Source organism: Manis pentadactyla, chromosome 9 (assembly GCF_030020395.1).
Source record: "Manis pentadactyla isolate mManPen7 chromosome 9, mManPen7.hap1, whole genome shotgun sequence".
Taxonomy (NCBI): domain Eukaryota; kingdom Metazoa; phylum Chordata; class Mammalia; order Pholidota; family Manidae; genus Manis; species Manis pentadactyla.
The window spans coordinates 46,481,221-46,509,111 of NC_080027.1; the positions used below are offsets into that span (position 1 = coordinate 46,481,221).

Sequence of the window (27,891 nt, forward strand, 5' to 3'; positions counted from 1 at the left end):
CAATTACTAAATATCAAATCTGGGGTTCTAACTCAGGTGTTTGACTCCAAACTCTCTGCACTTTCCATGGTATTACTTGGATTCTTGTTTGGAAAAGCTTAGTTATTCCTGTTTTCAATACTTTCTTGCTTTCTATGCACTCCTCAGCCACTCCAGTCCTGTTCTGTGATAGGAATTGCAAACTCAAACACCTATGGAGCCCACGCAGGAGCTATGAAAGAAATGCAGTGGCTTAGGTGCAAGACATTAGGGAGTATGGGCCTGCATTCTGGAGACTGCGTCCAAAGAGGACAGTCACTGCTCAGTTCCAAGTGTGCCATTGAGATTATTGGTCCAGTGTGTCAACCACATTATTTTTCAGATTTACTGGGAACCCACATTTTAGTGTAAAATTTCTTATTTTTACCTGGTTAGTTCAAATTTTTATTAAAACACTGTGCTGGCTACATATGAAAACCTTTTCAGGCTGATTTTGGCCTATGGGCTACCAGTTTGCAACCTCTTCTCTAGGCATCCTCCAGTCTAGCCCAATCATCATGGTGTAATGAAAAGCATAAGGGCTTGGAGGCTGGCCTGGTCTGAATTTAAATCCTGAATACTAGGAAGGACCTTTACTCTTTGAACCTCAGTTTCCTAATCTGAAAAGTAAGGTTAAAGATAATTCTCACAGCTGTACTGAGAATTAAATGAGACTGGGAATTCAGTATACTTAATAGGTGCTGAACAAATGACACGCATGATGACTATCCTCTGCTTATTGGGGGTCTTTAATCTTTTTCAAGGATGTGAGAGACATAGAGTTCTCAGGTGGGTGGTGGGGAAGTGGATAACAGAAGTGGGTTTCCTCAGGAATGATCGGCCCACAGGGAAGTTGAAGGTCCATCATCTTTGACCCTAAAACTCACCTGTCCAGCTAGACTTTTAGGCCCCTCAGCTTCCCTTTTTCCAAGAAAGAAGCCTCTGTACTCTCTCCTTCTAAGTCAGACCTTGAGATCTTTTTGACCCTCTGTCCTAGCAAAATGGGTGTAAACATTTGCACATACCCCAGGCTTTCATAAAGAATTCCCCAGCAAGCAACTTCCTGGGCTTGAATTTTTCCAAAGAACTCTCAGGAGGAAGCTGCTACTGTTTGGTCACTGGGAATATTATAATCTTTCTAAACCTTTGCTCATTCTGAGGTGAGCTGGACTGGGGAGAGGTCAAGGGTGTCTAAGGAAAGAGGGCTGAGAGGCCGGCTCTGACCAGCAGAGCCCTCTATTCCAGGCTTCTGCAGGAGCTGCATTGTGTGTGCTGGCTCCCCCAGGAGCCAGATCAGAGCTACGGGCTGCTGGACCTGCAGCGGGCTCTTGCCAGGGAGAACCACAAGGCTCTGCGGCTGCTGCATCGCTGCCTGCGCCTCTGCACATCCACCCTGCAGCTGGTAGGAGGCCCCAGTTTATCATGAACCTTTTCTCCAGCTGAGCTCGGCAGAGTTCCAGCCTCTTCTTGGCTTAAGCTTCTCCCGGGATCCCCTGTGAGGCCTGGACTCTGCAGTTGGCTCAGAGCCATTGTCCTGCTCAGCAATAGCAGTCTCCTCTCTGGGATGGATGGATCAATAACAGGTGGGCAGAGGCCTGGACGCAGCCTTTCCCTATGGGTTGGTCCTGGCCTTGAGCAGGGAGAGGAAGGAACATAACAATGTCTGTTTTTTTCAGTTGTTTGTTCCTGGGACAGTGGAGAATTTGAGAGGTGGAATCCTGATGTTTCACACTGCTGGGCTTGTGTCTGTACCTATCTCAAACCTTTGGCAGGCCACTGTGGCTGGCAGAAGCACCCAATAGTGGAGTTTTTCCTAATTATGCCTACTTTGCATCTGTGGTATATGCCCCCTGCCTAGAGCTTTGGGAGTTCCTGCTGTGTACTTGTTTGTTGCCTGTGATCTGTCATCACAGGTTGTTGTCTGTCAGGAGAGAGTGGATATTCACATAGTTCTCTGGCTAATCACCATCTGTAGATAGTCCAGTTCTGAGAGGGTACCCACCCAGACTTTATGAAAATGAGGAATTTTGTGAAGGGGAGGCCCTTGGTACATTCATACAGTGAAGTGGCTGTTAGCCTCCAGATGACTGCTGGGCTCAACGTTGCTTGAGGCTGAATAGGGCAGAAGGTGGGGATGAGCTGCTCCATAGCCTTTCTCTACTTCCCAGCTACTACATGTCACCTTTGTTTTAATAGTTGTAATTTTTTTACAGTCGGTGACTTATCTTCTTCCATTTAGGTATAATTTGCGTGCAGCAAAATAAACAAATTTTAAGTGTACTTTTTGTTAAAATATTTGCATATGTACATCCATATAACCACCTTCTAGCTTAAGATACAGAACATTTCCAGCACCTCAGCAAGCTCCCTGTTTCCTCTCTTTTCAGGATTGCCACACAGATGACCACAACTCTGACCTCCATTCCCACAGATTAATTTTGTCTGATTTTGAATTTCATATAAATGGAATCAGACAGCATGTGCTCTTTTTGTTTGGCTTTTTTTTTCACTCAACATAATGTTGGTGAGATTTATCCAAAATGCCCTGGGTAACAGTGGTTCACTCTTTTGTATGCTATATACTATTTCTCTGTGTGAATTTACCCACAACTTATTTGTTAATTCTTCTATTAATGGACATTTGGGTTGGTTCTAATTTATGAATAATGCTGTTATAAAGATTCTTGTACATGTCATTTGGTGGACATAAGTACTCATTTGTTTGGGCTTTATATTCCAGAGGTGGAATTGCTGGGATAGTGTATATGTATGTTTTGCAGTGCCAAACAGTCTTCTGGAGTGGTTGTACCAGTTTATATTCCCACCAACACTGTATGAGACTTCCAGTTGTCCTATGTTCTCATTAACACTTGATATTGTCAGAGTTTTTTATTTTAGCCAAACTGGTGGATATACAGTGGTATCTCACTGTGGCTGTAATTTGTGTTTCTATGACTACCAGTAATGTTGAACATCTTTTCATATGTTTATTGGTCATCTTGGTACCCTATTCGGTGAAGTGTCTAACTCTGTTGCTCATTTTTAATTGGGTTGTCTGGTTTTTCCTTTTAACTTGTAGTTTTTTATTTATCCTGGATATGACTCCTGTATCAAATATATGTATTGTAGATATTTCCTCCCAATCTGCGGCTTACCTTTTTACTATTTTAATGGTGCTTTGAATAACAGAAGTTCTTAATTTTCTTAAAGTTCTCTTTACCAGTCTTTTTTGGTTAGTGCCTTATGAGTCCTGGTTTAGGAAATCTTTGCCGATCCCAAAGTCATGTAGATATTCTCCTACATTTTCTTGAAATTTCATTATCCTTTTTCTAAAAATCACAGTTAAGTCTATGGTCCATTTCAAATTAATTTTTATGTATGGTGTAAGGTAAGAGTCATTTAATGTTTCCCGTTTATTGAAAAGACTGTCTTTTCCCCACTTCATTATAAAAGTGTCCTTGTCTTAAGTCAGGTGGTTGCATGTGTGTGAGTCCTTTTCTGAACTCTCTTTTGTTCCATTATTGTATTTGTCACAGTGTTTTAGTTACTGTAGCTTTACAAGTCTTCATATTTGGTATTGTAAGTCTTACAACTTTTTGTTACTCAAGATTTCCCTTGCTATTTTAGGTTCTTGGAATTTCCACATAAAGTTTAGAGTCAGCTTGTTAATTTCTACAAAATAGTTTACTGGGATTTTTTTAATGGCTTGCTTTGAATATATAGTTTAGTTTGGGAGAGAATTGATATCTTAACAATATTTCATTTCCTAATCCATAAATATGGACCTCTTCATTTATTCTGATTTCTTTAACTTCTCTTAATGTTTTATAGGTTTCCTGTCGAGGTTGTTCCTGTATTGGTGTTTTTTTGTTACTATTATAAATGGTGTTTTAAAACATCATAGTTTTCTAATAGTTGCTACATCATATATAAAAACTAATTTATGTTAGATAAAAGATATGAAAGTTTTCAGAAGATAACTTAAAGTATTTTTATTATTTTAGGGTTTATTAAAATATAAAACTTGTAAACCATAAAAAATCAACAAATTTGTCTATGTTAAAATTAGCTTTTTAAAAACACCATAAAAAGAATGAAAAGATGGGCCAGTGCAACACGTGGAGCCGTTTTCTGTGCTGCCACATAGAACGGAGTGGAACCCAGCCCTGAGGGCAGTCACCCCAATGGGGAGGATCAGTGCTTATCACAGCTGGTAACAGGATTGTTTGAAATCTGTGCCAAATAAAAGCATGCTGCTTCCCATTAAACTGTAGCATTACTGAATAACTAAAATAGATTTGAAATGTTAAATAAATAATGATATTCAGTGTGAGTGTTTGGTAGATACCCTTTGCCAGTTTTTAAGGAAGTTTCCATCAAGTCCTAGTTGGCTAAGAGACTTTATCATGAATGGGTGTCCAATTTTGTCCAGTGAATTTTTTTTTCTGTTTCTGTTTAGATGATTGTGGGATTTTTTTTGCTTTAGTCTTTTGTTATGGTGAATTGTCAGTGTTAGACCACATTTGCATTACTAGGAAAAAGCCATTTTTTTCTTTCCTCTCCTATTTCTTCGTGTAACATTTTTTATATAAAATTTGATAAGAGAGCTGCAAGGATAGTATAATAAACTCTCATCTACCCTTTACTCAGATTGCTACATTGTTCCATTTACTTAATCATCCATGATCTTTTTCTTTCTCTATGTATATATATATATATTATTTGCCTGAACTGTTTGAAAGTTGCAGACATCAAGTCCCTTTACCCCTAAATATGCCACTGTGTATTTTCCTAAGAACAAAAAGATATTTTCTTTCATAGCTGAGTATGATTATCAAAAATTAGGAAATTTTACTTTGATACAGTTCTGTTATTTAACCCCCAATCATTATTATAAATTTCTAGTTATCCTAATAATGTCCTTTATTACCGTATTTTTTTCCTGCTTCAGGATCCAGTCCAGACTCATGCACTGTGTTTAGTGGTCATTTCTCTTTAATCTCTTTCATATGGAGCAGTTCCTCTACCTTTTATTGGTTGGTTGGTTGGTTTTTGGGGGGTTTTTTTTTTGCTCTTTGCCCCTCAGAAGAACAGCTCTACAGTATGATGTACATTCCAAAGTTGCCTCCACCTCCAGATCAGACCAAGAACAACCTTAGCTGAGATCTTCATTGGCACTTTCCCCTTCCCTGTTTTGCTTCCCTCTTTCCCTTAGAGATTTCTTTCCTGAAGATCATTCCTTCAGTAATTTCCATTTCTTCAAATTCTAAATCTCAGATTCTGCTTCTAGGGAACCCAACCTAAGAAAATATATATAAGACCAAACTCATTTACTGTTTCATTCAAATATTTCATAGCCATAATTATTCTTATCCACTTTATCCTTTAGTTTCTAAGAGATATATATTAAAAATCCCCTTTTTTGACTTGTTTCTCCTCAATGTCCTTCATTTGTAACACGTATTTCAAAATCATGTTATCTGCATAAAGGTTCCTAACAATATTTCTTTATGACTTTATTCATGTGCAAAGGTCTTCATTCATGCTACTACTTTTTTACTAAAGTTATTTTTTGCCTGATATTAATGGCATCAAGTATTTACTTGACTTATCTTTTTCTATCCCTTTGTTTTCAACCTTTGTTGTTTTATGCATATCTCTTATAAAGAGCTGGAAAACATTTAGTATGAGAGTCTGTATCTTGCAATGGGTTTATCTCATTTATTATTATTATTGATAGGTTTGGACTTATTTTTCCCTTCTTGGTTTGGTGATTTCTATTTCATGTGATTTCTATTTAATTCTTCCTTGTGTTTCTTGTCTTTTGTTGGATTGTTGACATTTTTGTTGCTGTTATTGTCCTCTAATGCATTGGATGTTACACATTTTATTCTTCTCATGGTTTCCCAGGAACTGCTCCAGGCCTACTACTCATCTTTCTGAGTGTTAGAATCTTGATTTTGTTTCTTTTTACAGACTCCTAGGCATTTCTTTTCAACTTCCTCCAGAGGAAGTTCATGTAACTCAGTTCTGGGCAATGAATTGTAAGTCAAAGTCACTAGGAAAACTTTTTAAAAGAGGCAGATCAAACTGGGATGTCTTTTTGGACCTTACTCCAGTCTTCTTGCCTGACTCTTAGATGAAATTTCTGGTGACGGAGAAGCTATCTTAGCATAAGGGAGAAAGTCATATTAAAGATGGAGGAGATAGATAGAAGGAGCTTTGTTCTGATTGGTGTTCTTGAGCCAATATGCTCTTCAGGGGTTTCATACTGCATTAAATAAGTAAATATTTTACTTGCTTAAGATCCACTTTTTATAGTTTTCTTTTACTTGCAGATGAATACATATGTAAGACATTTATCCACCTGCCCAACGGTTAGCTGTTCAACTTTTATTTTTATAAAAATGTCTCTGATGTCTTTTTCTAAAAGCATCTTCTCGGAGAGGCTTTCTCTGGTCATCCTATTTAAAATTGCAACCCCCCATTATCACCAGCACTTCTGATCCCTCTCCTTGCTCTGTGGTTTTTTCCATACACTTACTACCTTTTTATATGCAATATAAAATACTTATTGGTTATATTTATTGTATTTATCTCCCCCTCCAGAGGATAGGGATTTTTATCTGTTTCATTCACTAATAGATCTCTAATGTTTATTATAGGTATGCCATATAGCAGGGCTCAGTGAATATTTGTTGAGTGAAGGAATGCCCAATGTGAATTTGTATTCATATCTTTCTCCCAGGCAGAATAAGAACCTCTCCTAATTTCCTTTCTCTCCCCTCTACCTCTCTCCACTCTCCACCCTTCACCCTTCCTATTATGCTTGTTATTGATATATTAAATTTTAATTCTGCATCATTATGAAAATTCTTAGTTTACAGCCTACCCATTTAGAATTAAAAATATGTTTCACAAATTTTTTTGCTCACCAGAGGTCCTTATATACCACTTAATCTTCTTATATTCATTTTCCTCTGTCAGAAATATACTACTGTTTGTTTTTTTCCACAGAGAATCTGAGGATGGTAAATATTTTGGAGTTTTGTGTATCTAAAAATATCTTTGTTCATCCTCTACTTCAGTGATAACTGTAACTAGATACAGAATCTCAGGTGAAAATATTTCTTCAGAACTTTGAAGATATTGCCCCTTAGTGGTGAGGGTTTAAAAGTGTATGCTGTTATGTTGTAGGAATTGTTGTTGTTTGTGTGGTATTATCCTAATTGGCACTCGGTAAGCCCTTTCAGTGTGAGGCAATACATTCCTTTTACAAACATTTTCTGTGAAACTACCTTTCTAGTGTTATGAACCACAGTGGTGATGAACCCTTAGTGGATGAACCACAGAGGTGACTCAGTAATGATGGTGCATAGGACTAAGGGCAATGAAGTGGGGCACTAGTAGGGAGGGTGTTGCTAAAGCATGGAGGAGAACATCTTGCCAAGTCTGAGGTCACATTTGTGTATGAGACACCTAGCTTAGTTAGGCCTCATCTGCCTCATGTTTAGGTCTCAGAACCCGGGTAATTGAGCTCAGGGTTAGCAGAGTACAGTTCACAGACACCAGTTAGTTCTAATCACAAGCTCTGTGAGCATCAAAAAGGAGAGCAGCAGGGACAAAAGGTCCATTTGGCCAAGTGTATCTTTCTGGTGCCCAGAGAAGTGGCAACCGTCAGTGGCATTTGTAGGCTGCTGAACCTCCCAGATGAGAGAAGAACCCACAAAGAGGCTCCAAGACTTGTATGCCACATTCTCTGTGCCCTCCCAGAAAGTCTGTGTCAGTGCCCAGAGACAGCTTCTACTATCATATAAGGCAGTATTATGCTAGGCATCACCTGGGCCTGCTCATGGGAGTCCCATCCTGGAATCACTGCTGAGCCATGCTTATCCAATTTTTCTCTTTCTTTGTCTAATATGTGCATTGTGAACCTCTCTATATGTGCACAAATTTTCTATTTGAGTTCTACCCTGGGACTTTTAGTTGACAGACCTGGCACATGTGGTCCCTTAATATGTGTTCTCCATTTCACCTCTTCCTGGTCACTTAAAAGATTTCTGGGGCTAATCTCTACTAAAAAGCAGCCCTCCACATATATATCTAGGTTCTAGATTTTAGGCTCCAAGCCCTAAGAGTTTTGCACAGACCGGTGGGTGGCTGGTTTGCTCACCATCCCCTCTTTCTCCAGTGAGTTCTCTACTCTATGGTGACAGATTCACGAGGATACATATCACATGCAACAGGGCCTGCAGGAGCAAGTGAAAAACTGCAAGAGGATCAGGACAAACCAAAGCTCTGTATACCTTCAGAAGGTACAGTGCCGGCAGCTGGAGCGGAAGCTGAGGCAGGTGGAGGCCTGGTCGCTGCAGCTGGGGCTGCTGGCCCGCCTGGTAGGCTACATGATCTGCCAGAGCCTGGTGTCTATCATAGAGAAGGAGATGACTTCTTTTGTGGCCAACATTCTGCAAGTGAGTTGGTGGGTGGCATGTATGGAGGCGGGTGGGCAGTCAAGGGCCAGATGGCTGGGAACAGGTGTTCATATCTATCCCCACGAAATTTCCTGATCCTTCTCTACAGGCCCCAAGGCAAAAACCCTTTCTCTCAGCACAGCTGGTCTTTGACAGTTGTGGCCAGCTGACTCCAGAGCCCTGTATTGAAAATATGATCGAGATTCTAACTGGAGGTCTACAGTCTGTCAAGGCTTCTGCCCTGAAGGTATTCTGGATTGGGTAGGAGCTGGCTGTAGAAATTCTCAGTTCCTGTTCTCTGTGTAGTCAGAAGCTCTTAGCCTTGTCTGAACAGTTGTTATTTTCCATTTCCTCCCTTTCTCCATACTTTGGCTTGAAGGTAATGCAGTCTACAGACCTGAAGACCTCCTGGGATTCCCTGTATTCCGAAGGTATTTAACGACACTTGGAGAGGGGGTAGAAAGGGTGGAAGGAGCAGGAACACACTCAGCATGCTAATGGCATAGCCATAGAGTTAGGCCTGTGGTATGGATGGAGCAGCTGTAATCTGGATACTATATGCATGTGCGGTGGAAGGGGAGTCAGGTAGAAGGGTAGGAGCATGTGTGTGCTCACACATGCATGTGCTTATGTGTATGTGTGTGCATGCACCTGAGTATAATGAGAGGTGTATGAAAGAATGTAAATGAGTACATAGTCTTTCCTCTGGTTTGTCCAAACTCCATGAGGTTTTCCTCTAAGGTCATAATGATGTTTTGCTTTCTGTTGAATTTCATTGTTAAGTTAATTTGAACTTGTTTGAAAAACTGCTTGTTCAATATTTGCTTTATTTCATACTGCTCTTTTTCACTTCATATAGAATAATTCATTAGTATTGTTGAGCTATTTTTATAATTACCATTGGTTGTCAATCATTGGTTATCAATCCTCAAACCTGTTAATCATCAGGGAGGAAATTTCCTTTATTTGGAATACTAATGCTCTCACAAATACCGTCACTAAATGCACTCTGTCACATCTAACACGTAGATGCTTTTTCATTTTCCCATTTCAACTAGTATGTTTTCGTTAAAACATGATTTAAAGACATGAAGTTAATTTTAAGAAATAGGTCACAAGGAAGAAAAAGGTTCTTTGAAAGGAACTCATGTCTTACAAATCATATCAGTGGGGTATATTTTTTCTCAAATGAATCTAGGTTAATTTATAGAGACTATTGATATTTGTTTTACATACACAGTGGAAAGAGACATATTAACTTACTAATCTGTAAAACAGGAATAACAAAAATATCTAAATTGAAACATTATTTTGAAGAATAAAAGAGGTAATATGTCTAGTATAGTGCTCAGCACATAGTAATACATGCTTCAGATAGTATCATCTTAATATTATTAGTACTAAAGACTTAGATAAATCAGATATTTCACAGTATTTTCTCATGTTGTACTAATTTATATTATGAATATACTGTAGTTTTTTCCTTTGAATGTCAAAACAAAAAACCTTACACTTTTATCCTAAATTCTAATGAAAGTGAAAATATTCACCTGCAATGTCTTGGGTTGTCCCTTCCACTTTTTAGAGATCAGCATGAACTGATGTATTTAGGGATGAAATGTTCCCATGCTCTTATCTTACTTTTAAATGGTTTAGGGAAAGGTAGGAAGACAAACAAGTTAAGCAATGCAGCAAAATGTTAATAATTGTTGAATCTAAGTGGATGGATACAGGGTTATATAGCACCTTTAAACTTTTCTACATGTTTGAGGAAAAAAGATCAGCATGGAAAATCCAATTAATATCATGGAGGAACCCAAGCCAAAGTTCTAATTTAGGATTTTCCTTAAGTTCTTTGTGAAAATTAGAGTAATATTCAATAAAAGTAAATATGTAGCAGTTAAAACACTACTAGTAGTCTTTAAGAAACATACATCCATCTGAGAAAGCTCTTACTTAAATGAGGCAAAATTTGTATGTAGTGTAAACCAAATTACAAAACTATTTCAGTACATCTACTTATACATAGAAATATGAAAAAAATAAAACTCCTATGATAGAAACTTATACATCGACTAGATTATAGTCCCTAAAAGAAAACCCAGTGTATTATATTGACCGAACAGTTGCAAATAGCCTCCAGTCTTAAGCTGCATTGTCCAGCAGTTTCCAGAGGACAGTCTTAGTACTGGAACATACTGAAGCCAAAAAGAGATTATTAATATTACTATCTGATGCTTCTACAGTCTTATCAGGAGTTTTCTGCACTTAAAACTAAGAAAATCCAATCAGATCATCATTTTTCGCATCTGGCAAGTGTTGAGCTCATAAACTATTAACTAAGTTCTTACATTAACTTTGCTTTGACAATATCCTACCAAGATCAGAATGTCTTCTTTATATTTGTGATAAGATACATCTGTTACACTGAAAAGGGACAAGGATTGCTTTATTTTTATTATAAGATCTCTTGATGTACATTTTGGTTGGGGTAATGTTGAAGTTAGCTTAGAGACGTAATGCAAACAGTGAAACTGTCATTACTGTATTTTCTGCCGGGGGTTGCATGTGGCAGGGAGGGTCTCTTGAGAGTGTGAGGTATGAACAGTAACCATCAAGAGAAAGAGAGGTTTTCTTTCTTGCCATTCTATAAGAAATTTTGAAGAGATGAAAAATGGTTTAAATATGTTTAATAAGAAGCTTTGCCTTGTGTGAAATGTCTGAGTCACACATTCAAGGAAACCTACAGTAAAGATCTGTATTATTTAGATCTTTCAGAGTTGGATTGGTGTTTAAAAATGAAGCTCCATGTTCACTTATATGTATTATGCCTATACATATATATTTAAAATTGAACCTTGAATCCCTCAGTAATGACAGGTAACTTTAAAAAAATTTTGTTAATATCAGATTTCTTATCATAAGCAAACTTTATTTCACTCTTGCCTTGGCTATGAAATTATTAATGATTTTGGTTTTGTTTTGTTGGGATATTGCATTCTCCAAATTGCATTAAAAATACTCCCCCTTTTCTTTCTGTTGCTCTAAGTCACACATGAAGTGACTGTAGGACCATATTGCTTGAGCACTCTCCTGAGTCTTGGCACCTTGAATCATAGTTCTTCAACCTTACTTTGTGTCTTGGAGTTCATAAAACAGGAAGTTACCAAATTCAAATGCAGAAGAGGTGTGGCAACACCAAGCTTCACAGAAACTGGAACTAGAAAGTCAGGAAAAGAGCCCCTATCTCTCAATTGTTATTTCTCCTTTCATCTCTACATCTCTCTGTGCTTCCACCCAATTCCCCCTGATTCTCTCCTAAAACTAGCTGTCTCTGCTTCCTTTGAACTTTCCGCTGCTCCTTTGTAACTATTGCTTCCAAATAACTTAGACTTTCCATGGCACCAATTCCATCCTTGACTCTATATGATCTTTCACGTAAGTGTTCCTGTATGTGTAATTGGCTTAGTTCACATTTCAAGACAAAGAATATGATTGATTCAGCTATCCAATAGAGAGAATCACCTACCCATAAGCTCTGTCAGGGGGAATGGGTCCTGGTACAAATGAATTTTAGTTTTAGGTTATAGGTTAGGAGCAGATCCTCTTAAAGGGGTGTGTATGGTGAAGGAAGCTCCAGTCTTCAGTTATGCTTGTAGTTGCTATCAACATCTATCATACAGGCCTGAATGTGCAAATTGGCTTGGATTACATAATCTTAACTCAAAAGTAGATAAACAAAAAGGAGAATTTATTAGCTTCCCTAACAGATTCATGGATGCAGCTGGATTCATGCTTAGCTGAAGTCAACTGGAAGTAACAGAAGACCTAAGAATGGCCTAAGCAACAAAAACAGTGTTCTTACCTAAAAGAAGTCTTGAGATAGGTGCTTCCAGAATTGGTTCAGTGGCTCAGAAGTGTCATCAAGTACCAGGCTTTCTATATCCTTCCCCTACTTCTTTCTGGGTTTACCCATAAAGATGTGCAGATCATCTTAGAAGGGTGTATGTGGTAAAGGAGGCTGCTGTCAAAAATGTTTTTTCATCTTCAGGTTATTGCCTCATAGTAGCAAGACAAGCTGCAGCTCCAAGCACCCCCTTCTGAAGCGCACGCAGTCAGAGGCAAGTTTAGAGAGGGAGCTCTCCTTGCTTGACTCTCACATGCGAACCAGAAAGGAAATCTTTTCCAGAAACTCCCCAGCAGACTCATTTTTACATCTTAGTGTATAAAATCTAGGTCATGTGGCTAACTCCAGCTGCAAGAAAGGCAGGGAAAACAAATTGCTGGCATTTCTGGTTTCTCGCAGAAGATGGGCTCCACTACCACAGAAGAAGGGAGAGGGGAATAGCTATATTCCTCTCAGGTAGTTAACCAATATGCATTCCAAGGTTCTATTTCAGGCTCTTTCCACCTGGTGAGCAAGAGAATCACCAGCATTCTCTACATTGTCCTTTCATACTATATTCTTTCCCTTCTAATAATTCCATTATTTAATAAAGCCTCATTTAATTGTGGTTCTGCCAGTAACGATATATTGAAGCTCACCAGTAGTCCTTACGTTGCTGTCTCCCAGTAATTTTGTTTGTGTAAAGCTCTTTCTCTATTTATATTTGTCTGGATGGGCTTGTGGGAACAAAATTCTTAAGTTCTTTAATGTCAGTAACAGTTTGTACCTTTTGAAAGTATTATTGGATATAAAATAGTTGACTCATATATTTTTCCTTTGTATATCTTAAAGATGTTACTCCATTCTCTTCTGGTACTAAGAGTTGCTATCAAAAAGTCTCATAATAATACTATTTTATTTCCCTATAAATCACCTGCTCTTTTTTCCTAGATGCCTAATGCATTTGTTTCTTTTTTTTTCTTAAAATTCAATAATTTTAGTAGAATATCTTTTAGTATTAAAATTCTGAGACGATATTCTCAGGTATGCTCTTTCAGAATGTAGCTTTAAGTCTTTGTTTCAGGGAAATTTTCTTGAATTAAAGTTTTTAGTATTCTCTTTCCTTGCTTTGGGTTTTTCTTCAGGGACTCCTGTTACATGTATTTTAGGTCTTTATTGCCTATTCCAAATATTTGTCCTTTTCTCTTGAAACCTTTTTTAAAAATCCTTATTTCTTTTTTATTTTATAGTTATCCTTTTTTTGGCCTTCTGTTTTTATCTTAAGGCATTATCTGTCTGTTATGTTTATTTGCTCTTATATCCCTTTTTAAAGTTAATTTTCCATTCTGAAGTGATTTTTTTCTTTTATTTCTAATTCTTTATGAAGTTCTATCACATAATTTCTGAGTTTTTCTAATTCTGATATGTGTTCTTCTTTTATAACTTAGGAAATGTTCCTCAAAATCTTTTGCCTTATTTGAAATGAGTTTGTTTTGATTTGTTTTCTTGACATGTTTTCCTTATCTCTAAAGATATTTTTCTTTGGGAGAGATTTCAGAACTGTGCTGCTCTTCCACCATTTTCCCAGAATCCCCTCTAACATTATTTTGAAAGGACCATTCTGATGATATGTGGGACAGAGACTATAAGATGTCGAAGGCTAGGGCCAATGCAGGAAGATGAGTTAGAAGGGTGTTGCAATAGTGCAGTGAGATTTAATGGTGAGTTGGGCTGGGAGAGGCAAACGGGCTGAGGTGGAGGTGATGAGAACTGGTTGGATTCTGGAGGTATTTTGAATGTAGGCCTAATGGGATTTTGTGATGTCTCGTGTGTTGTGTGTGAGAGAAGAGTCAAAGATGGCTTGAAAGTTTTTGGCTAGAACAACTGGAAGAATGGGATTCCCACTTACTCAAGTGGGAAGCCTATAGGAGGAGCAGTTTGGGGGGTGCAGTCAGAACTCATTTTGGCCCTGTTAGAAGTTTGAGGTGCATATTAGACATCCAAGTAGAGATGTAGAATAGGCAGTTGTTTAAATGGGATTTGGATTCAGGGAGAGATATGAGCCAGACATAAATCTGAGAGCAAATAGATGGTATTTGAAAGCATGAAGCTGGATGACTTCCCCCAGAATGTGAGTACAGATGGAGAAGAGACAGGATCTGAGGACTGAGCCTTGGGAGCCCTATAGTGTTGTTAGTGTGTTGTTAGTGTGGATCTAATTTCTGAACATTTGATGCTTTTTTCCTCCTTTTTGTACAAAGTTTTAACACAAACACTGAATTGGGAATTAACAAGTTTCCAAAAAGTTAAAGGGGAGGACAGGTTCAAGGATATTCCTTACAATAGATACTGAGAATTGGCATGTTCCACATCCTTTCCTGGCTCCTCCTCTGTTCTGTAGAGGCTGGGATGCTACAAACTACACTTCCCAGTCCCCCTTGTGGCTAGGTGTCATATTTGATTTAGATCCACAGGAGACTTCAATTCAGAAATGAGGTAGGTTGTGGAGAAAGGCAGGGCATCTGCCATTCCTTCTGCTGGAGGGGAGCATGACAGAGTCAATGTGCATTTGTAGCTGTGGGGATGGCAGTGACATCCATTTTGCCAGGCAGCACAGAGCCCGAGACACTCAGCCTAGATCTTTTTTTTCAGGCTGTTCCAATTATTTGCACTTCACTTAATATTCCATAATAATTCCCTCCCTTCTTATACTAGGTGGAATAAATTCTATTCTCTGAGCCTGAACCCTAATGAATAATTCTCCCAGTGAGTGTGGCGCACCTTGTTTGTGATGTAGATGTGTGTGTAAACTTACTCAGGTGCAGAGGTGTGTGTGTGTGTGTGTGTGTGTGTGTGTGTGCATGTCTGTTGTGTGTATACACACTCAGGATGGGGAAGTTGTGTGGGACCCTGGAAGGCACTCATGGACAATTATGGCATGTTCTCCATTAGAAGAAGATGAAGAGGAGGACTCAAACACGGAATTCATGATGCCCAAATTCCAGGGCCAGCCCAGTGATGCTGTGGGCATCTTCTGTGGCCCAAATATTGGATTGGTGTGGCCCTGGAAGTCTTGCACAATTACCAAAGCCCTGGAGGTCCGTGGGCACCGTCTGCAGGGTCAGTTCTTGCCCCCCAATTATAAGCAGCTGCAAGAGGACCTGGACAACAACCCTCAAATCCTGCAGGCACTGACGATACAACAGACCCTGCTGCAGGTGAGAACAGAGGTTTAAGGGCTGGATGGTGCCCACTGACTCCCATCATGCCCTCCACCTCTGCCCTAAGCATCTTGTTTGCACATAGGGCACACTGAAGGAGGTGGAGGAATTCTGCGGGAAACATCACTGGCTGATGGACATTTACGAGTTCCTGCAAGCCTGGGGGCCTCAGAAGCTGGAGTCTATGAGAGGCTGTCCCATCAAGAGCTATGTGATGTTGGTGAGCCACCTGAATGTTTGGCAGGCCTATGTCTCCAATACACCTGTCCAGGTGATCACAAAAGGCAGGTTGCTCCTGCTGAGCGGTCATAAAGTACAGGTAGAGATGGGTGAGTACTGCTTATCCTCCCACCTTCCCTAACTCATCCACATGGTCTGCCTTGGGTGCAGAACATCCTCCAGGCCCCTCATTGGACCTGTAGAGCCTCTCAAAGCCCCAGGTTCAGCCTTTCCCTTTGCAGTTAAAGGTCTGATCATTACCTAGGACAGTGTCTCTGCTTTGGCTGTGCTGATTCCCCACACTCCTTAGGAATCATCTTCCTGCCATCTGCCACTTTCTGTTCTTACAGTCTGGAAGTACTTCAAACCAAATGTGACTGGGAGAAGCCTGCTCCTTAGGCTAGTGAGCTCAGGTTCTTAGAGATTCTCAGTAATTAAGGGTGCCCCCTCTCCACATGTAGCAGAGTCAGAGTATGTATAAAAGTCTAAGGGGTCTCGTCTTACTCTGTATTCCTGACATCTGCAGATGGGAAAACAAGAATATAGTCCAGTTGAAAGTGAAAGCACTTTTTCATTTAAAGCAGCACATTTGGTCTAATTCATTCTGTTTGGGTATTTGGTCAATTCAAAATTCAAAACTGTATTTCCGGGTTGTTTTATTCTCAAGTGTTCTCTGCTCCTTTTCCTCCCCAGGGCGGTATCTGGCACTGGAGAGGGCTGCTGGGCTGCCGGCTTCTGTCGGACCTCGCTGAGATGCAGTGCAGCCCTGCCTGCTCTTTACCCTCCTTCTGGCTCCTGCTGGCATTGCACAGCCTGGGGTTTTAGTGAATCCTCTGCCCAGTCCTTGTCTTAGACTGGCTACTCTTATAGCCTCCCTCACCCCTTAGTGCAGGAACGCAGTCTGGGCCCAAGGCTATCAATTCTCTGTCTTCCACATCCCCTATTGTTTGGAGCTGTGGGGGACTTGGGAGCATTCTGTTTGGCCCTCCTCTGCCACAACACGTGACACCATGATTTCTACTCTGCTATGACTCTCAGATGAGCACAAGGGCACCCTGCACAGTGGTGTCTTCCCACAGTTCCACCTGGAAAGAGGAGCAAGCCCACTCTGCTGTCTGCTTCCTCCTCAGCCCATCTCAGTTTACTTCCTCTTGCCTCTGCCTACCCACCACTAGGCCAAGGCCCCACTGTTGACCTTCCCGGGTTTCTGAGAAATCTGGTTTAAGACTCATCTTTTTTCTTTTTCCTCTTCTTCCCTTCCCACAGGAGGGAGGACTCATCTATTTTTGGCTAGCTAAATGCCTCTCCCTAGAAGCTGGCCTTGGAGGGGCTCACAGTGGGGTAGATTGGGGAGACAGTGATGTGTTCTTTCAGAAAACATGGGGGTTGTTCTGTTTCCTCACCTAACCACCAAGGATGGCAGTTATCAGTGGTGTCTGCTCCTTGCACAGACTAGCTGCTGTCAGACCCATCACTTTCCTGACCTGCTTTCTTTGTGAATTGAAGGTGGGAGGCCTTGGAACTGGGTTCTGGAGGTTTGCTTGAACTCGTGCTTAACCTGCCTAGTGCTCCCTGTCTTTGATTTTCATCAGGTGAAAACACATGCCTCATTAGGGATCTATTTTACCCACCACAAATATTCCCCTCTCTTCTCCCTTTCAAAGTGTACAGGGGGTATAGGCTGGCCAGGCAGGGACAGGGAGAGCCTGTGATTGTCTGCTTTCTTTCTGACCCTATTAAGGGCAGACTTTGCTCCATGGGTTGCTCAGGAAGTCTGTGTCTTTCTAGTTTGTTGGCTTCTTGATCCTGAGTTCAGGATCAACTAGCCTCTTCAACAGGAGCAGATGGAGGGAGAAAAAGCATGGCTTCAGAATCCTGGCTCTGTTTTTCACTAGTTTGTGTGACCTCTGATCACTGAGCTTCATTTGTTGCATTTTTAACATGGATGTAATCAGTCAGTCACAGGGTTATGGCAAGGAGAATTAAATGAGGTATTATTTGCAGTTTTCCTAGCATTGGGTATGGCATGCAGTAGGGACCTAATTTTGTCATTTCACCTTATCCCCTTGTGTCTAGTACTTCATCCTCCTTGCTGATCTAATTTTATCTTCATATCTGCCAACTCTTTCCTCTTCTACATGGGCCCCCTTGAATGGTGAATAACCTAATTATCCGCTCTTGTGAGTTGGTTCACCCTTTACTCTTCCCACTCCCTAACTCCACCACATCCAGCCTGTCACCAAATCCTTTCCATTCTTCTGCGTCCTAAGTATCTCTCAAATCTGTTTTCACATCCATCCCTTACCTCTAACCCTGGGGGAGCCCTGGGATTTCACGAGCCCACCGCTCCCTTATACCATACGGTATTGGTATGTTATAATTTGTATGTTATAAGGGAGGCTGTTGAGCTCCTCCCTCCCTTCACCTGCCTGAAGCTGTGGGTCCAAAAGCAGCACTATTGCAACAGCCAAGCCACTGTCAATAGGGACAGTTTGAAAAAAGGTAAGTGCACTTCTTTATTTTCTGTTCAACCTTAGGTGCCCCTCAAAAGGCTCTCTTTTTCTTGGTTTTCTCCATCTCAGCTCTTGGTGCTAAGTCCTATTGTTTACATCCTGTTAATCTCCAAAAGGGCCCACCGGGTATGTCTCAATCATCTGCCTCTGCGACTTGTTATCCCACTTTCCAGCTGTAGAGATGCCATAGAGGATAAATCAATTTACTTTTCACCTATCAAAACATAAAATATAACATATTAGAGCCAGTCCAGTCTGCCTGAGTTTGAATTCTTGCCCTACCACAGTTCAATGTTGGTAAAGTTATTTAACCTCTCTGAACCTCAGTTTGCTTATCTGTAAAGTTGGGACAATATAATAGTATCTGCTTCAAAAGATTTTTGTGAGGATGAAATGGGTTAATACAAGTAAAGTAGTTGGCATAGTAGAATGCATGTGGTAAGCATCCTATACTGTATTTCATGGTACTATACCATATTTCTTTATTGTATTTTGCTGTTCTCTGCATATTTTGACCTCTTTGAATTAAAGAGGTATGTTATGATTGATGGCATGTCAGAGTTTAGATGGTGTTGATTTTCACTTTTTTTGTGGTATGTAAAATAACAGTACTTCTTATAATCAGTGGTATCTTAGATTTGATAAGGTATCGTATTGGCATTATTCCTGCCCTCAGCAACAATGGAGTTGTTCATATCACCAAAGGAAGCTTCCAAGATTATCTTCCAGCCCTATTCCACCTGATAGCTTCTTTTCTTTAATCCTTAAAAACAAAAGGCTGGTTGTACGCTCCTCTTGGCCCCTCTTCTCCTAGAGCAGAGGCAGTAAGACTCCCCAGTCAGAGCACTTTGTTCTCTGATGGGGCATTCTGCTGTCCATGGACATGTCATTCCTCTGCACATGCTATTTCATCTGCTCAGTATGCCTTTCTTTGCCTCTTGCTGCATTAACTGCTCAGCACATTGTACTCCAATGTCCCCCTCACTGAGCAGGCCTTTCCCAGCCTCCTCAGGCCTCCTGTCCTTTCCCTCTGCCGTACTGAGGGCTCCTGGGCACGACAGAGCATTCATTGATTCATCGTACTAATATGTGATTGTCCATTTGTATGTCTGTCTCTGCTGCCATACTGGGAAGGTGGGAACACTTTCTGTCTTCACTCACTCACCCTTGTCTACCAGTGCCCAGCACAAGCCCCAGTGTGTAGCAGCTGATGGGACCTTGGGATGGTTCAGTAAGCCAGAGCATGAATTGATGGTATAGCTTCCCCTTCAGCCTCACTCCTACACTGGACCCCTAGCACTCTCACAGTTCCCCTTCTTTCTCATGCACTGCCTAACACCAAACCCTCTCCTGTCTTCAGAGTCCAAGCTGGCGAGCATCAGGAAGGACATTCTTGCTCAAGTGCAGAACGAGTTCTGGAGCCGCAGTCAGCAACTAATAACAGAGCTCTCAGGTTTCATGGAGGTCTTCCAAACCATCAGCTCAGACTTTCACACCATTGCACAGTGCTCCCAGAAGGTGGGCCTCCCCAGCCTTCTTTCCCAGCTTAGGCAGGGCCCAACATGCTCAAATGCTCAGCATGCTCTCCTTAGGGCTCAGCTAAGCTCCCAATGGGGCTTGATGCTCTTAAATTGTGTTCACATACATGCTCTGCCCTTGCTAATTTTCACCCTGTTCACATAGCCCTTGGTTTCCTCATGTCTAGGAGGCCCTGGTATGATGAGAGAGTCACAATCCTGCTTTTGCAGACATAATTCTGCTCTCTGTGACAGTCAGATAGGGAACTATTGCCCTGCCATCAGAGTAATGAGTTGGTAGGGGAGGAACCATGCTATCTTCAGAGAAAGCTGGGTGAGATGGGGATCTGATCCCAGAGTGTTCCTGAGCCCAGTTAGTTGAAAGGCAGCTGTTGGGGTCTGGAGCCTCTAGAAAGTAGGAGTATCCCTCAAGGGTGGGTCCAAACTGGTGCACAAGATTGTGGGTGTGCTGGGCTAATGCTATAGCCCTTGCAGTTGAACGAGGCCAATGAGCGGTACACCGAACTGGAAGAGCAAGTGGAATACATACGGTCACTCTATGAACTCATCCACAACCACTTCAGCCTCTTCAGTGCAGAGAATGAGGCGCTGGACATATCGGTGAGAAGGCAGTTCCAAGAGTCCCCATCCCTCCCAGTCCCCTACCCCACACCCACATCTACCTGACTGCCCTCTGCTTGCTTCACAGTTCCTGGATGTGTGGGAGGCATTTCAGTTTGAGAAAAGCCAGGCCTCAGAGCTCCTTCTCAGCAAGCAGCATGCCATTGTGCCCAAGCTGCAGCAGCTGATGGCAGCAGCACTGACCGAGCTGGAAGGCTTGCTTGAGAAGGCCCTGTCTGGCCCTTTCATGGACCCCACACAGGAGCAGAGGAGCACTGAGCACCAGCTCATTGCTCTGGAGCATCAGTTCCAGAGCACAGTCAGCCATCTCAGTGAACTGCACCATGCCTATGCCACCTTCACTGGTACTGTGGCTCCCCACCCCTCCACTGCCACCCCGTGATAGATCCTCCAGCTGAGATAAGGGTCCTGTGTCCTGGGTGGCCCCAAGCAGGTCTTGGGAATCACAAGCCTTCATTTTAGTCTCTTTTATAAGTGAAAATTGCAGGGCACAATCTTCATACAATGGCTATGTCAAGCATTGTGCTTAGGGTGGGGAGATGGGGCACTCAAGTCTGGTTCCCAGGGAAGGCAGATAGGTGAATGTTCCATTAGAATGTGATGAGGTTAGAGGGTTAAATGCCTGTGCAGGAGAAATAAAAATGTGTCCTCAGTGTAGTACTTAGCCTTAGTGTAACCCTTTTCAACCCAGTCCTGCACCAGGCTGCAGGCCCAATAGGTCTTGATGCTCCATAGCCACTGCTTCCAGACAAAGCAGTATAGAGAGGCAGCTGCTGAGGCCCACAGGAGACCAGGACTGAACTATTGGTCAGCCCTTCTGTACGTAGTACGGCCAGGCTGGTTCTTCTCTGCATGTAAAGAACTTTGTGGGCTCAAGTTTTTTTCTCGGATGCAGTCACTTCTATTGGTCAGTTATATCCCTTGGAAGGGCACATTGCCTCTGAGTTGCTTCTTGGCCAACCACCAACTATTAGCGTCTGTGTGTGGGCATCCCCACCCCCAGGGCTGGTTGGTCAAATGTGTGCTGGAGCACACTCTGGGGCCATCCACAAGCAAGGGACTTTTTCTCTGGCCAAGTATCAAGAGACCCTCATCCCATACTGGAACATAGACCACAAACCTTGGCATTTCCTGCTAGGATTGGGGAAGTTTGACAAAACAGAGAATGGGACTCAGGCCTTGTGGTGCTGGGCCCAGGAAACCCTATAGCATTGCTTTCACTTCTTTCTTGCATTCCCATCTCCTCACCAGACTCACAGTTTCTGTTAAAATAATCTAAGATCTTAGATCTAAATTAACATTACTCTTTATTTTCCATTATGTATCTTTTGTTTCACTCATTACTTCTGACATTTGCTTTGTTTTATAACCATGTTAACACCTATTTTGACACTTAAGGTTTACTGGTTTTTGTTTACCCATTACCATTTTTAAAAATACCACATCTTTTCATTATTTTCATTCTTTCCTTGAATGGCTACAATATTTCTTTGTGCATTTCTTTTTTCTAAGAAAGGGGTTAGAGGTGTTAAAATTTCTAAGTTTTTATGTTGAGAATGACTTATAATGTCCTTATATCACAGTTTGGCTAAATATTGAATTCTGAAGTCATCAAATTTGTTCTCCAAACTTAGATATTGCCTTATTATCTCTGACATTTAGCATTGTGGACAAATCTTATATGAACCTGATTTTTTTTTTCCTTCTTGGTAATCTATTTATTCACTTATTTTATAAATGGCTCTTATAATTGCTCTGGTCTTCTTCTAGAATTCTTATTTGTATACTGGATTTTCTGGATCTCTCCCCCACTTTTTCTACCTTCTCCATCATCAGTCATTCCTTTATTCTTTTTTTCTAAATTCTGGGGAAATATCATGAGCTTATCTGGTAAGCTGTGGTATCTACTCTGTAATTTCCATTGCATTTTATTTATTCATTTATTTATTTTTAATTTTTTTTATTATGGTTCCATTACATTTTAAACTATTCACACACATATTGCATGTGTATGCATGGTTATGTGCACATGTATATGTATGTAAATGTATGTATATGTATATATATGTACATGAATATATTCCCTAGCTCTGTCTACTGAAGAGGTCAAGAAGCAAAGATACACCAATAGCGAGGAGCCACACTGTACCTAGATCTTAGTTTCTAATACCTTTCCCCACTGAAAGGAATCAGGGCTCCTAAGAGAATGGGTGAGTCCAGGCTGTTATAGGGTAAGGTACAAGATGAACCTGGAATATCTTTTTAAGCCAGAAAATAAGGAGGTGTTAAATTCTTTGAAAAAGTGATGGGAGGCTATTACAAAGACACGGAAGGGAAGCCACTGACCAAATCTGGGACAATTTGAGCACCAACATAAACTATTGGAAAAATAGGACCTTATTATCTACACTAATAATAAGTAGATAAATCAATGAGGGAGAAATGAGGACTTGTGCTACTGCCAAGAGCTGACTGATTAATGTGGAGGGAGAAAATCTGGACAGGGAAAGCCACCATTTTGCAGCCATCACGGTAAGTATTGGATCAGGTAAGGATCATCAATGGGTGCCAAATTTGGGGGCAAATTTGGTGAGGAGCACAGTATTTGCACTGATTCTTCCCAAGGACTGACTTATTAATTGCAAAGGAGGGAAAAAACTCCAGAAATTATATAGTAGAGAAAATCGGCAACAGTTTGAACCAATGATCAAAATTAACATCACCAATGATGGACAGATGGACATCATGTGCCTCTAGACATGATACCCAGAGAATACATTACCTTTTCAATAGTCCAGCTGAGAATGAATAACCTCAGTCATGAAAGAAATCATACAAACAACTTTCTGTTAACAAAAAAGGGAGAAAGGAGACTATATACCAAAAATGTCTATGTTACAAAAAACAGAGGTTGTGGAGAATGTTCCAGATTAAAGGAAGTTGAAGAGATGGGACAGGTGTGGTACTTGACCCTAGACTGGATGCCGCACTTGAGGGGAAAAAATACCCGCTATACAGGACGTAATTAGATCAACTGACAAAATTGGAATATGGTAGATGATAAAAATATCACACCCATGTAATATATGGAGTTAATAATTGTACTGCAGTTATATAAGAGAATATCCCTATTAGGCAACACACCCTTGAGTTTTTGGGAGTAAAAGTTCATGCTATATGTAACTTTAAATAGTTCAGAAAATAATTATGTGTTTTTTGTGTGTATGCACATACCCATTATGCACACAGAACATGTAAATACAAAAAGAAAATGGGTAAAATGTTAGCAAAAAGTGAAGTTAGATAAAAGATACACAGGTACTCTTTTTACTGTTTTTCTCCCACTTTAAAAAATTCTGAAATAAAAAGTTGTAAAATGCAATGGAATTTAATGAGTAGTTACTACAAGTATCTCAAGTTTATCTCCTCAAGTATCTGGAAATGTGTGCTCCCTCTGAGAGGAAGTTCTTTTACTTGTCCAAAATTTGATGTTGAGACAACTGTTATCAAAGATTACATGGATCTCTAGCTGGATCTTTTGAGTTCGGACAAAGGAAGATTGGAAGAGTTTAAATTTATGTCTTTTTTGGTGGGGAGGGTCATAGCAGAGCTCTGATAGACTACTGATTCTCAGCCATTCAATATCTGAGGTTTCCATGATGGATAATGCTTACACATGTAAGATGAATGATTCCCAGCATTTGGGTGTAACTTTATCACTTTTTCTCTTACTCAGGAAAGTACACTGGAATTCAAATGAATGAGAATGACAATTTTATTGCAATATCCTTGAATCTAGGCTGATGTCTTTTAAGTAAATTGCAAGCTTCTGTACTATCATTAATTGCAAATTATTTTTGACCCACATCTCGCAACTGAATATAAATTATTGATTAGGAATTTATGCAATGGCTTGTGAGATGGAGAGAGGGAATAATGGCCAGAGGCAAACACAAGAGGGAGCGTCACCATTTGTCCCTTAGGATCTTCTCTGTGGCCCAGATGTTTTTTCACATGCATCTCACTGAACTCATTCATTTATTCAACACATATTTGTTGAATGCCTACCATGCACTATGCTTGAGGTATACCAATGAACAAACGACAAAACCCCCTCCCTGCCTTCATGGACCCAACATTCTAGTTGGGAGAGAAAGACAATAAGTAGTAAACATAAAATATAACCAAATTATGGAATATACTAGAAAGTGATAAGTGGTATAGAAAAAAAATAGAGCAGGTAAGAGGAGTTGAGAATGCTTGGGAGGGTAGACAGCAGTTTTTATGGGTGAGCTGTAGTAGGCTTCATTTAGTAGGTGATAATTGAGTTTGGTGAGGGAGTGAGCCATGTGGTTCTCTGAGGGAAGAGTGCTCTGGAAGGAATGAAGTGCTAGTCAAAGGCCTATAGCAGGAGGGAGCATGACTGATGTATCTGAGTCACAGTAAAGAGTCTGGTGTGGCCAGTGTGGAGTGAGCAGAATAAAGACAAGGGGACCTTCCCTTTCACCGCCATACATTTTCCCAGATAGTCTTTCCTTGGATTGTGTACACCTCCAGAATACTGAAAAACTTTGGACCCCCCCACCATTGCTTCTGTCCTATGGGCTTTTGAATGAGCATTCCCTATCATGCCCCCTGCCCCACCCCGTGCACAGCCCAGGCCTCAGCCAGCCCTGTCCCACAGGGGATGAGAGTCCTGTGCCCATGCCGGTCTGTGGGACCCGCCCTATTGTGCAGCAGCAGCGCATCTGGCACCTGTACCGAGCCATCTCTGAAAACATCAGTGAATGGAAGTGCATGGTTTTTGCCAAGGTGCTGACCCCGTTTCTTGGAGCTCCTGCCTGGGAGTGGAGAATCTGCAGGGGAGGGGAGGGAAGGGTCTCCCACTGACAGGGAACCTGTCTCCCTGCAGTTCAGCCTGGCTATGGCTCAGGAGAAGATAGATGGCTGGCTGACCGAGGCAGCCCAGATGAGTGCATCCCTGGGGCTGCACAGCCCAGTTCTGCAGTGCTGCATGCGCGTGCTGGAGGAGTTTCGCAGCTACTTGCCATTGCTCACCAAACTGGGCAGCCTGCAACTGCAGAGCCCCTATTTCCATGCCATCCTGCGAGGTATGTTTGGGTAGAGTCAGAGGGGAGGCGAAGGGAAGGACATAGGGGTTAGAGCAGTGCAACAACTCAGTCCCCTGCTGCTCCTTTTCCTCCCTAGGTTGCTCCTTGCCTTGCCCCACATACTGTACTGTACCCTCCTTTTCCCCACAGGGAAAATATTTCTGACTTTCCACACTGATATGATTCCTCTCTGCTGACTTGGGCTGGGCAGCAGAGCTGGAGTCTTAGCTCTGGGCTCTGCATTGTGCTCTGGACCTGAGATTCTAGGCTCTTGGCTCTGTTGTGCTTTGAGATCTGCTGCCTGGGAGCTGGGCTGGGCTGGGCTGGACTGGGCTCTGTGTCCTGGATGTGGGCTGTGGGATATGGGCTGGACTCCACCATATACTGGGTGTTGTTCTGACTTGTTGTCCCCTCTATCTGCAGCCTTAGGGCTGGGCAGTCTATACAACACAGAACTTCTAACGCTGGGCCAGCTGCTCAATTGTCCCTTGGTGGAGTTTGCAGATCAAATGAACCAGGTGCGGCCCACCAGAGGAAGGGAAGTGGTACAAGCCCAGGACCTGTTTACGAAGCTCTAACAGAGCCAGTTAAGGCCCAGCAGCCCTTGAGACAAAGGGCAACAGATACTTGTGGGTTGGGTGGGGGAGGAGAGCTTGCTGGCCTGCCTGGAGGGTATGGGGATCTGGTGGGTGGTTTCAGACTCTGACTGAGTATTCTGCCCTGGGGAAGGAAGTGGGTGGCAGCCCCAAAGTTATGGACACAGAATGGCAGCTGTCTCCCAGCACTTACCCTGTTCCCAGAAAACATGAGCTGATTGAGGTACTGTCTGCTCAGCTGGAGCCTTGCAAAAGAGTGGGTTTCAAGGTGGCAGCTCTAGGTCAAAGTATGCTGCTGGCGGCCTATCTTTGAAGCCTGATGATCCCACTCTCCATCTCTGAGACCTCCACTCCCCCAAACCCTGGCCTTGAGTCCCAGCTCCAAGGCTATCCCTGGGTCATTACCCAGTCCTGGTTCCTGAGACCCAGCTTCTCCAGATCTGGCAGTGTGAAAATGAACGAATTCATGCCCAAGAGACCCTACAGCAACTGCAGCAGGACTGGGAAGCACGCCAGCTGCGACTGCTCAACTTCATTCTGCATGTGCCCTATGAACCCCCAGCCTTGGAGTGCTCGAAGAGGCAAATTCTCCACAGCCCCCAGTGGGAGGTAGTGGACAAGGATACTGGCACCTTCATCCTTTCAGGTGAGACGCAGCCCCTGGGGCCCTCTGTGGCAGACCATATGCATCGACCACATCCACCAAGCCCTGCTGGCTCTGGCTTCTCTAGCCAGGGCCCCATCCTTACTGGACAGCCTGAGACAGCAGTCTGTTCTGAGACACTATCTTCCATGTAGCTCCCACACAGTCTTAGCGTTGGGATCCCTCTGCCCCCTCCCTCCTGCCTAATGCCTGGCCTCTTTAGCAAAGGTGCTTCCCTTTCTGGGTATACTAAGAGACTCCTCAGGGTCACACCTCTCCACCTTTTGTTACTCTGTCCTCTAACTTGCTCCCTGATGTCTGATCTTTTGCCCCACCTATTCATTTCATTTTTCACTCTCTCATCAAACTCACCTGGCTCCTCTAGGCCAAACACAGGAAACCCTGAGATTTATAGACAGAAGTCCTATCCCTCAGAAGCTCCCAGTCCAGTGAGAGAGGGGCAATAGAATAGAGATAAGTACATGATGGAGCACCTAACTGAGGGTAGGAGGATCTCAGAAAGAGGACCAGCTTCACAGAACCAGAAGAGACATTCTGTCTTCCCTTCCCTTAGGCAAAGGCCTGATGCTGACTTCTAAAGGTGTAGGAGTTTGCCAAACTTGCAAGGAGAGAAGGACATGCCAGGCAGAGGGAACAAAATATGTATAGGCACTCAAGATGGTATAGTTAGGGAATTGCCAGTAAAGGAGAAATTCTCTTATCCAACATTATTGAAACCCAACTGGTGAATTAAAAAGTTAGTTAAATGGGGAAATCATAAGATACAATGCACATATGGCATAAGACTTTTATTTTAGCTTAAAACATATAAATGTATATTTATTTACTAATCTTTTAATCTAAGGACAAGCTTTTCTTTGATTTGCAGTCAACTGATAGAAGTTCCTCACTGCCTTTCCTGAATTCATGCATTATCTACTATCTCCACTTTCAGTGTCTGTAAAGTTGAGCAATTACATGAAAACACTTGTGAAGTTACCTGAGTCCAGAAATTTTCTAGATTTTAATTTCCCAATCTTTAAAAGCTGACATT

General features: G+C 41.8%; 1 protein-coding gene across 1 annotated transcript in view; it reads left to right on the forward strand.

Annotated features, from left to right (window-relative positions):
• DNHD1 (dynein heavy chain domain 1) overlaps positions 1–27,891 on the forward strand; it is a 72,878-nt gene that overhangs the window by 11,185 nt on the left and 33,802 nt on the right. Inside the window, 13 exon segments of the mRNA XM_057508203.1 lie at positions 1,264–1,420; positions 8,235–8,489; positions 8,599–8,736; positions 8,869–8,920; positions 15,328–15,593; positions 15,682–15,925; positions 19,689–19,846; positions 20,341–20,492; positions 20,494–20,831; positions 25,172–25,299; positions 25,400–25,598; positions 26,022–26,116; positions 26,633–26,840. Of these exon segments, the coding sequence (XP_057364186.1) occupies positions 1,264–1,420; positions 8,235–8,489; positions 8,599–8,736; positions 8,869–8,920; positions 15,328–15,593; positions 15,682–15,925; positions 19,689–19,846; positions 20,341–20,492; positions 20,494–20,831; positions 25,172–25,299; positions 25,400–25,598; positions 26,022–26,116; positions 26,633–26,840 (2,390 nt within the window).